Source organism: Danio rerio, chromosome 3, assembly GCF_052040795.2.
Source record: "Danio rerio strain M-AB ecotype USA chromosome 3, GRCz13ab, whole genome shotgun sequence".
NCBI classification, from domain to species: Eukaryota; Metazoa; Chordata; class Actinopteri; order Cypriniformes; family Danionidae; genus Danio; species Danio rerio.
Genome location: NC_141023.1, coordinates 46,798,993 through 46,810,771, shown reverse-complemented (window position 1 = coordinate 46,810,771; position 11,779 = coordinate 46,798,993). Strand labels below are relative to the sequence as shown.

At 48.2% G+C, this 11,779-nt stretch overlaps 1 protein-coding gene across 1 annotated transcript; it reads left to right on the top strand.

The window, feature by feature from the left end:
• The first annotated feature begins 1,429 nt into the window (after positions 1-1,429).
• On the top strand, positions 1,430-7,614 carry LOC147846020 (uncharacterized). Its single transcript, XM_087245485.1, has 2 exons — positions 1,430-3,161; positions 7,194-7,614. Exons 1-2 carry the CDS (start codon positions 1,542-1,544, stop codon positions 7,464-7,466), a joined length of 1,893 nt encoding a protein of 630 aa, XP_087101611.1. The 5' UTR covers positions 1,430-1,541; the 3' UTR covers positions 7,467-7,614.
• Positions 7,615-11,779: the final 4,165 nt, after the last annotated feature.

Here is an 11,779-nt window from a genome sequence, read left to right as displayed (position 1 = left end):
GTCCAGGGAGATCAGTAGACCCCTGGGTAGCTTGCTGAGGTCAGAGGCCCCTATGTGGAGGGCCAGAAGGTCCCCTGGGGCCTATACTGCACGTTCAGGGAATGAGGTGGTCTCCTGGGTAGCTTGCTGGGGTCAGGGTCCCCTAGGTGGAGGGCCATGGGGCACCCTTTGGGCTTTACTGCAAGTCCAGGAAAAGAGGTGGACCCCTGGGTAGCTTTGTGGGGTCAGGGGCCCCTAGGTGGAGGGCAAGGGGGCACCCTAGGGCCTATAGTGCAAGTCCAGGAAGAGAGGTGGACACCTGGGTATCTTGCTGGTGTAATGGAAATTCATTTTTAGATGAACATGTGTAGGGAAAACTTGCTTACTCCTCATCTTTAGATGTGTGAAAAGTCACTTGTGTTCACAGTGTACTTTTGTTTATACAGCCTTACATTCCCGTATGTGACCACCTGGTCCTTATCTTTCCAATTAGGCTTTAAGATGAACATTTGTTAGGGGTAAGGGGCATAGGCTGTGTGATATATGACAGGGAAGCAGCAGGATGGTTTTCACACCTGTCGTGGTATGTGTGGTTTGGGTTGAACTGGAGTTGACCTCGTAAGCAGCACAACCCAGATAACAGGATGAGCACACTTTGCTTCATTGTCTCACTCTGCAGAAACTGTTGTTGCTGTATGACTGTGACCTTCTTTGCAAAGAATAAAAGCTTTGAAAAGACATCCCGGGTAAGACTTTGTTTCTTGACCACCGAGAGCGCCTCCTTAAAGGAAATTGCCACTACAATTTGGTGTCAGAATAGTGGGATGTCTTGGAGGAACTTTTCCGGACCCTGCGGACGGTGACTGATCATCCTGGGACTTCGTGTCACAGCCCTGCCCCGCTTGGTTGAGGGTTGAGGGGCCGACCGCCGGGCTCGGAGAAGAACCCCACTGACATCTGGGAAAAAGAACTCAGTGGCATCTGAACTCTCTGGTAAGAAACAAATTCTTTGTCTATTGTTAAAAAAGAAATTTAACAAGTTTTGGGGATTTGATTAATTTAACCAAGAGTAATTGGGTTTTACTGCTATTTGGGTCATCTCCATGCTGGTAGATCTGTCTCTGTGGGATAGCAGCGTGATTAATGACAAGTGAGATCTGACATCAGGTGGGGATCGAGACCTTTACTACAAGTGAGATCTGGCATTTAGCTGAGATCAAGACCTTACACAAGTGAGATCTGGCGCCTGACTAAGATTAAGACCTTTTTAATACGTTTGGCTAGCTAACTGCGATTTACTCCCGGGAGGGAGTTGAAATCAGGGGGCTGTACAATTTACTTCCTAAAAGAAGCTGAAATCCAGGCTGTGCGATTTACTTCCAGAAGGGGGTTGAAATCAGGGGCCAAGTAATTCACTTCTAAAAGGAGGTTGAAATTGTGTGCCACAAAATTAGAGCTGGAAAGCTTAACTTTTCGATTTTAGGTGAAAAGTCGAAATCTGTTGGAGACGTCTGACAGATTAATAGGTACCGACAAAGTCCAGGGGAAAGATTATTGCCAGCATGGGGAAGTCTCAAAGCAAAATTAAAAGATATGATACACCTGTGTTCTGGAACATGGAAAGGTTGTATGGGGAAAAAGGTATGAAAAATATTGAAAAATTGATAAAGCATCACAATTTTCCAAAAGAGGGTACGTTAAGTGTTACGAGGTTAAACACTGTAAAAAAGTCAATAGAGGAGAGAGAAGGAGAAACAGGCTGTTTTTGTAAGAAGCATGTCTGTGTGTCGTGTGGGGACACTATTGACTGTTGGCTGACAGAAGCAGAGAAAAGACAGAGAAAAATGTTGCAGAAACAGCTGGCGTGTAGGGAAGGCGGTGAGGAAGATAATAAAGTAAAGGGAAAAGCGAATGAAAAGTATGAAAGTGTGACTGAGAAATTTTCTGGCACAACTAACCCTTTTTATTCATCTGTTTTCACTCATGTACCACCGCCGTACCATCACTATCCCATGGCTGAGCTGCAAGCCCTGAGAATTGACCCTGACCTCGACTGCTGCCCTCCCAGAAGACCAACCGCACCAACGCAACCCCCACCACAAGCAAGCGGAGGAGGAAACGAAAAGGTTGTACATGCAAATCTGTTCCCGGCAGCCACCGCCAGCAGCGCCGCAACGAAGACAAAACCACTCGTACCGACCAAATCAATGCTCACCCGAAGTAACTCGTTCAACAGCGAGGAAGTCACCTTTGAAATGATGGCGCCGATGGTGGAAGTGGCTGGACCCGAGGGAGCTGTGATGGTCTACAGATCCTGGACATTGGCTGACATGAAAGAAGCTACAGCTCATCTACCAGATCCCGTAACGTCAGGGGTACTGTTTGCGAAGGCACTACTGAGTTTCTGCCAAGAATTCAGCCCAACCACAAATGAACTGAGACGACTGCTGATGGTAAAGATGGGACCGGTGAACTGGGGAAAAGTGAGTGCCAGTTTAACAACTAATAACCTCCGACGGAGCAATCCAGACTGGGGCCACGAAAGCAATGCCGGTTATGTGGGTGCTGTCGACCGTCTGGTGGGGGCCATAGAGACTGCCTTTCCCGTACGCGTGGACACCACACTGATCTCTACATGTCATCAAGGAAAGACCGAGTCAGTCCAAGAATTTTACTACAGACTTCATGACACTTTCAAGAAACACAGCGGAATGACGGAGCCGACATTGAGAGCAGCTGAACCGGACACCTGGGAATGCCATCTGAGAGGGTATTTCCTATCTGGACTAAAACCTGAGATCTGTCAAGGAGTGAAGGACCTCTGTGTGAACTGGAGAAACGGAAGATTAACAGACATTTTGCTATATGCCCAACATGCTGAAGACAAGCTAGCAGCGAAACAAGAGCAGAGCAAGAAGAGAGCTGAAAAGGAGTTACACATGGCCCTCGTACAAGCAGCATCAAAACCTGAAAACCAAAAATACCGCAAGTTCAAAGGTAACAAGGGTGGCAGAAGCGAAAGAGATGGCAGAAAATGGAGAGCCTCACAGATGACTGAGGGTGACGGAATATGCAGGGCCTGCGGAGCAACTGATCATGTCACAAGAGACTGTACCAAGTGCCTGCGTTGCCATGCCGACGGGCACTGGTCAGCCGAGTGCCCAGAGAGGAGAAGACCAGCAATGAAGAACTGATGTGCGGAGGAGGGGGAGAAGCAGATTGCAGAGGGTCCGGGCGAGCAGCTGACAGCCACAGCAAAGGGAAGTGAACATTATTTACTAACAAACACAGACAACACCCACATATACACATACACTGATATACTTTTGGCTCTCTGCAATGAAGAAAAAGCTTGCATTTCCCACGGTAATTTTGAACAGAGCAATGATAACGATTTTTCTGATGAGATGGCATTGTTACTTAATAACGAAGCATTTTTAGACATGCCACAATATTGCATGAAGGTTGAGAATATAACAATTGAGTTTCTAGCTGATAGTGGAGCTAGCAGATCTTGCATACGACCATGTGACCTACAGTGTGAAATACCTCTATCAACCAAATTTCACAAGTCTCTGTCTGCATCTGGTCATAAAGCCGTCGAGCGATTTACAGCTCCACTGACCTGTGAGACAGAGGGGGGTAAAATTTTCAGACATGCATTTGTTTGCTCACCAAAATGCCCCGTTCCAATCCTCGGAAGGGACATTTTATGTAAACTAAACTTGATTTTAACAGCAGATTCCTCTGGTGTGAGAGTGATTGAAGGAGAGGAAATTTGTTGTTTACAAATTGAATCACAAACGCCGAAGTGGGCCTATGAATGGCTCGTTGAAAACAATGAATGGGCTAATTCAATTTGCAGATTGGCTGAAGAACGTGTAAAACCTTTTGACAGTGATATAATGTCTCCTGGTGAACTGCATTGTACGTCACATGTCGTAACTGAGAAAGATGAACAGTTTGAAAAAGATTGGTTTGAGACGAATGTGAATGAAATGTTGATTTTGGAAAGAATGTACTGGAAGGATAGTCTTTGTGCAGTTTCAGTGTCTCTGTCAAAAGAACAGCGTTCATTCTATCTCATGTCAGCACAGGCTGTGCCTCACATATCAGTTTGCAAGGGTAAACATCAGTCTTGGGCAGATTTGGGCCCGTTTGTAAAGCAGTGTGTTGAAGCCGGAGATTGGGAAGGTAGAGAGAAAGGAGTAGAATGGAGCGAGAGCTCGAGAGCATTTCGAGTGAACAGTAAAACTGAAACAGCTGTTTCAAGAACTATGACTGCTATTGACAAAGTTTGCGTAAAGAATTCTTGCATGGTTGACTTTAACGCTACAGACATACACCCCGCTTTAACAGAAATACCAAGTGAATTGTGGGCTAAAAGCAAGTATGACGTTGGTTTAATCAAAGGTTGTGAACCAGTTACAATCACTGCAAAATCTGATTACAGACCTTGCCAACAACAATATCCTTTGAAAAGGGAAGCCATTGAGGGCATTACCCCAGTATTTGAGGCTTTACTGGAACAGGGTGTTATTGTACCATGCAACAATTCTGAGGTTCGCACCCCTATTTTTCCTGTGAAAAAGATAAGGGATAATGGGATGCCTACAGAATGGCGTTTTGTAAAAGATTTGCAAGCAGTAAATGCAGCTGTCAAACAAAGGGCTCCATTAGTTCCAAATCTGTACAGAATTTTGTCACAAATTCCTGAAAAATCACAATTTTATTCAGTGGTTGATTTGGCAAATGCATTTTTCAGTGTGCCAGTTGACAAAGACAGCCAGTTTTGGTTTGCATTAAATTTTAATGGTAAAGGCTACACTTTTACACGTCTGTGTCAGGGTTTTACAGCATCTCCAACTTTATAGAATGAAGCGTTGTTAAGAAGTTTGAAACCTTTGACCATGACAGCTGGAACTGCTTTGTTACAGTATGTTGATGACCTGTTGATATGTGCTGAAAATGAAGAGACGTGTGTGAAAGACACTGTGACTCTCCTTAAACATTTGGCTAAGGAGGGCCACAAAGTCAGTTTGACAAAATTGCAGTTTGTTAAACAAAAGGTAACATTTTTGGGGCATGTCATTACACCACACAGCAAATCTCTGTCTGAAAAAAAGGGTGAGTGGTATAAAAAATGTACCAAAACCTCTAACGAAAAAACAAATGTTGTCTTTTTTGGGTATGTGTTCATATTGTCGCACATTTATTCCAAATTATGCAATTTTGGAACAACCCCTGAGAGCCCTAACATTAGGGAAGGGGATGAAATCCACTGACAAACTAGAGTGGACAACAGAGGCACAGCAGGCATTTGTAAACATGAAGTTACAAATGGCTGAGGCCCCTGCATTGGGTTTGCCTGTACCAACAAAACCATTTGTTCAGATGGTAGATGAAAGAGGTGGGTTCATGACGTCATTACTCCTACAGGATCATGGAGGTAGACTGCGACCTGTGGCCTATTTTTCGAGCAAACTTGACCCCGTAGCAGCAGGCCTGCCACGTTGCTTAAGAGCAGTGGCGGCTGCAGAAAAAAGCTGTTATGGCTTCAAGAGATTTTGTTGGGTATTCTGATTTGATACTGATGGTGCCACATTCTGTGTCCATGATTCTCCAAGAACAAAAAACATCGCATCTGTCAACAGCCCGCTGGCTGAGATATCACACTATCTTGTTAGATATGCCAAATGTGACTGTTAAACGATGTACTGGTTTGAATGCGGCTACTCTTCTTCCCACTGAGGAAGATGGGGAAGAGCATCATTGTTGTTTAACAGCACTTGAACAGGTGTGTACACCACGACCTGACCTTTCTGACGAACCACTTGAAAATTGTAACAATGTCCTCTTTGTGGATGGTTCAGCGTTTAAAGATCCACAAACAGGCCAGAATAAAGTTTTTTACGCTGTAACAACTGAATTTGATGTGGTGAACTCTGGGAAATTGCCAGGGCACTATTCTGCACAGGCCGCAGAGCTCGTGGCGTTGACAGAAGCATGTAAATTAATGGCAGAAAAAGAGGCTACAATTTACACTGACTCAAGGTATACATTTGGGGTAGCTCTTGATTTTTGGGCTATGTGGAAACACAGAAAATTTCTTAAGTCTGATGGTCGACCAATAGTCAATGCTCCTTTAGTGGCAGCGCTGCTGGATGCGATTTTTACTAACTGACATACTGGCCATTTATAAATGCGCAGCGCACACTAACAATAAAGATTCTGTTTCTGCAGGTAACTCCAGAGCAGATGGAGCAGCAAAAGTAGCGGCATCACGAGACAAGGATTACTGCGAATGTTCTTTGCTATCTGCTGATGATAACAATGACGTGTGTTCTTCTTTGCAGGACATGCAGACCTTCGCGACGGGGCTGGAGAAAAAAAAAAAACAAGTGGAGACAGTCTGGCTGTGTGATGAAAGATAATGCGTGGATGTGTGCTGAGGGCAAGGCGTGTTTACCAAAACATTTTTTCCAACATTATGCGAAATTACTTCACGGTAAAGATCATGCGTCAAAAACAGCAATGGTTGCGCAAATGAATGAACTGTGGTTCACAAAGGGGTTCACTACATTTGCAGACAATTTCTGTAGACGATGTGTAATTTGCAACACACATAATGTGGCCAGAGCGATAGAAGTCCCACAATCATCTCATCCACCTCCAACAGGGCCATTTGAATATTTGATGATGGATTTCATTGAATTGTCCCCATGTAATGGGAAACGGTACTGTTTGGTGATGGTTGACATGTGGTCAAAATGGGTTGAAGTTTTTCCAACCTCAAAACAAGATTCGGCTGCGGTAGCAAAAGCGTTACAGACGGAAATTGTACCGCGATGGGGAATACCACGAAAAATAAGTTCAGATAATGGTACTCATTTTGTTAATGAAGCAATCAAACAAGTGGGCCAATACTTGGAAATTGATTTGAGAACACATTGCAGTTACCATCCAGCTTCAGGAGGAGCTGTTGAAAGAGAAAAAGGTACACTGAAGAACAAATTGGCAAAATGTTTTGAAGACACATGGGTTCAAGCTTTACCCATTGTCCTGAAGTACATGAGAATGAGAAAAAGATCAAAAATGAATTTGAGCCCGTTTGAAATTCTCTTTGGTAAACCACCGCGTGCAGGTGTGAATGGGGGAAAACAGCAGCTGCCCTCAACAGATGTGTGTGAGAATGACATGTTGAATTACTGTAAGATATGTCTCATGTGTTGTCCGATGTTTGTGTGCAGGTAAAGGCCGCACAGGGGAAGGCTGCTGAGAGACCACTGCACAGTCTGAGGCCTGGCGACTTCGTGGTGATTAGGGACCTGAGGAGAAAGAGCTGGAGAGCAAAGCGCTGGCTGGGTTCATTTCAAGTGCTACTGACCACGGAGACGGCGGTGAAGGTCGCAGAGCGGGCGACGTGGGTGCAAGATGGGCACTGCAGGAAAATTCCATCTCCTGAGGAGGATTCCATGAGGGAGTAGGAGAGAAAGAGGGGCTCTGAAATCATCTGAAGGAAAACAGCAGGCTGTCATCTGAGGGAAGCAAGGTCACAGCTGGGGAGAAACAACAACAACCCAAGAGGTGTGTGTGAAACAGTAACTTCTGAATACAACACCAAGCAGCACGCAGACGGAGGATAAAGCGACCAAAAAGAGAGGTGAATAAGCTGTGCTTGACCATCGCATTAAAGATCTGAAGATGGAAGAAAAGATTAGCTGCCATCCATTCCGTGTGCAAGGAATGTGTGGTCTGAGGAGAACAACACTGGCATTGCAGCTAGTGTCACCTTAATTAACCTGATTACAGCAAAACATTACTGACATTGTGACCCACATGAGAATGACAGTAAAAGAACCTAAGAAAGTTAGCAGCCCATAGCTAGATTGGCTGTCATTTAAGTGGGGAAACTGGATCTACTGGGCCTTTACTGTGGTTTTACCTGTATTGGGAGTGGGTGTAGTGATATTATGTTGTCTTCCATGTATATTCAGATTTGTATTATGGTCAGTGGGCAGACTGATTACAACTAAAACATCCCATCAGATGATAAGAGTGGCCGTGAATGAAGAGGGTATGAATATTGACATGGGTGAAGATTTTGATTATGACTTTGATGATAGCAGCAGCTACATAGTAATGGATAAGGAAAAACTGTAAACAACTGAGAACAAAATTTTAGGTGACGGCTGTTACTTAATTGGGAAAATATTAACGAACCAGATTTTTTGAAATTTAAGATAACTATCTTCTTGCTTATATATGTTCTGTAACAAATCTCAAAAGAGTGATCATTTACATGAAAATTGAGAGAAGGGTGTAAATGTGATATATGTTTAAGAGTACAGAAACAACGTGTTCCTATGCTCATGAGTGTTATTGATGAATTGCTGTAGAGTGTTAATAATTTTTAACTGATTGAAGAAATGCTTCTAGAATTGTTGTGTGAACAAATCAATAATGTGAAAAAAAAAACAGGCAATTTCTGGGATTTGAACCTCTGTGGGGTGACTGAGGGTCCGATTTCGATCGGGAGCGCAATAACAGTGATTATTCGTTTAGCCCGGCTCCCAGGGAAGAGGGATGTTTTGAAAGATAAATCTTAATGGGGAAACTATTAAGAAGAGTGTTTAAACATCTCTAGTGTATTTGATGTGTGCAGAAACCTGTTAAATGATTTTTGTAATCAGTGTGATTTTGTATTCAATTGAAAAATGAATTTAATAGTGAGTTATCAATGAATGATAAAAAGAGAGGAATTGTAATGGAAATTCATTTTTAGATGAACATGTGTAGGGAAAACTTGCTTACTCCTCATCTTTAGATGTGTGAAAAGTCACTTGTGTTCACAGTGTACTTTTGTTTATACAGCCTTACATTCCCGTATGTGACCACCTGGTCCTTATCTTTCCAATTAGGCTTTAAGATGAACATTTGTTAGGGGTAAGGGGCATGGGCTGTGTGATATATGACAGGGAAGCAGCAGGATGGTTTTCACACCTGTCGTGGTATGTGTGGTTTGGGTTGAACTGGAGTTGACCTCGTAAGCAGCACAACCCAGATAAAAGGATGAGCACACTTTGCTTCATTGTCTCACTCTGCAGAAACTGTTGTTGCTGTATGACTGTGACCTTCTTTGCAAAGAATAAAAGCTTTGAAAAGACATCCCGGGTAAGACTTTGTTTCTTGACCACCGAGAGCGCCTCCTTAAAGGAAATTGCCACTACACTGGGGTCAGGCACCCCTAGGTGAAAGGCCAGGGGGCACCCTGAGGCCTATACTGCAAGCCCAGGGAGGGAAGTGGACCCCTGGGTAGCTTGCTGGGGTCTGGGTCCCCTAGGTGGAAGGCCAGGGGGCACCTTGTGTGCTATACTGCAAGTCCAGGAAGTCCAGGAAGAGAGGTGGACCCCTGGGTATCTTGCTGGGGTCAGGCGCCCCTAGGTGAAAGGCCAGGGGGGCACCCTGAGGCCTATACTGCAAGCCCAGGGAGGGAGGTGGACCCCTGGGTAGCTTGCTGGGATCTGGGTCCCCTAGGTGGAAGGCCAGGGGGCACCCTGTGGGCTATACTGCAAGTCCAGGGAGATCAGTGGACCCCTGGGTAGCTTGCTGAGGTCAGAGACCCCTATGTGGAGGGCCAGAAGGTCCCCTGGGGCCTATACTGCAAGTCCATGGATTGAGGTGGACTCTTGGGTAGCTTGCTGGGGTCAGAGGCCCCTAGGTGGAGGGCCAGGGGGCACCCTGGGGCCTAAACTGCAAGTCCAGGGACATCGGTGGACCCCTGGGTAGCTTGCTGGGGTCAGAGGCCCCTAGGTGGAGGGCCAGGGGTTCCCCTGGGGCCTATACTAGAAGGCCAGGGAGTGAGGTGGACTTCTGGGTAGCTTGCTGGGGTCATAGGCTCCTAGGTGGAGGGCCAGGGGGCACCCTGGGGCCTACACTGCAAGTCCAGGGAGAGATGTGGACCCCTGGGTAGCTTGCTGGGGTCAGGGGCCCCTAGGTGGAGGACCAGGGGGCTCCCTGGGGCCTAAACTGCAAGTCCAGGGACATCAGTGGACCCCTGGGTAGCTTGCTGGGGTCAGAGGGCCCTAGGTGGAGGGCCAGGGGGCACCCTGGGGCCTATACTGCAAGACCAGGGAAATCGGTGGCCCACTGTGTAGCTTGCTGGGGTCAGGGGCCCTTAGGTGGAGGGCCATGGGGCACCCTGGGGCCTATACTGCAAGTCCAGGAAGAGAGGTGGACCCCTGGGTAGCTTGCTGGGGTTAGGGGCACCTAGGTGGAGGGCCAGGTGGCAGCCTGTGGGCTATACTGCAAGTCCAGGAAGAGAGGTTGACCCCTGGGTAGCTTGCTGAAGTCAGGAGCCACTAGGTGGAGGGCCAGGGGGCACACTGGGGCCTATACTGCTAGTCTAGGAAGAGAGGTGGACCCCTGGGTAGCTTGCTGGGGTCAGAGGCCCCTAGGTGAAGGGCCAGGGGGCACCCTGGGGCCTATACTGCAAGTCCAGGGAAATCGGTGGACCCCTGGGTAGTTTGCTGGGGTCAGGCTTCCCTAGGTGAAGGGCCAGGGGGCACCCTGAGGCCTATACTGCAAGCCCAGGAGGGGAGGTGGACCCCTGGGTAGCTTGGTGGGGTCAGGGTCCCCTAGGTGGATGGCCAGGGGGCACCCTGTGGGCTATACTGCAAGTCCAGGAAGAGAGGTGGACCCCGGGGTAGCTTGCTGGGGTCAGAGGCCCCTAGGTGGAGGGCCAAGGGGCACCCTGGGGCCTATACTGCAAGTCCAGGGACATCGGTGGACCCCTGGGTAGCTTGCTGGGGTCAGAGGCCCCTAGGTGGACGGCCAGAGGTTCCCCTGGGGCCTATACTGCAAGTCCAGGGAGTGAGGTGGACTTCGGGGTAGCTTGCTGGGGTCATAGGCTCCTAGGTGGAGGGCCAGGGGGCACCCTGGGGCCTACACTGCAAGTCCAGGGAGAGATGTGGACCCCTGGGTAGCATGCTGGGGTCAGGGGCCCCTAGTTTGAGGTCCAGAGGGCACCCTGGGGCCTTTACTGCAAGTCCAGGGACATCGGTGGACCCCTGGGTAGCTTGCTGGGGTCAGGGGCCCTTAGATGGAGGGCCAGGGGGCAGCCTGGGGCCTATACTGCAAGTCCAGGGAGTGAGGTGGACTCCTGGGTAGCTTGCTGGGGTCAGAGGCCCCTAGGTGGAGGGCCAGGGGGCACCCTGGGGCCTATACTGCAAGTCCAGGTACATCGGTGGACCACTGGGAAGCTTGCTGGGGTCAGGGGCCCTTAGGTGGAGGGACAGGGGGCACCCTGGGGCCTGTACTGTAAGTCCAGGAAGAGAAGTGGACCCCTGGGTAGCTTGCTGGGGTCAGGGTCCCCTAGGTGGAGGGCCAGGTGGCAGCCTGTGGGCTATACTGCAAGTCCAGGAAGAGAGGTTGACCCCTGGGTAGCTTGCTGAAGTCAGGAGCCCCTAGGTGGAGGGCCAGGGGGCACACTGGGGCCTATACTGCAAGTCCAAGAACAGAGGTGGACCCCTGGGTAGCTTGCTGGGTTCAGAGGCCTCTATGTGAAGGGCCAGGGGGCACCCTATACTGCAAGCCCAGGGAGGGAGGTGGACAACTGGGTAGCTTGCTGGGGTCAGGGTCCCCTAGGTGGAGGGCCAGGGGGCACCCTGTGGGCTATACTGCAAGTACAGGAAGAGAGGTGGACCCCTGGGTAGCTTGCTGGGGTCATAGGCTCCTAGGTGGAGGGCCAGGGGCACCCTGGGGCCTACACTGCAAGTCCAGGGAGAGAGGTGGACCCCTG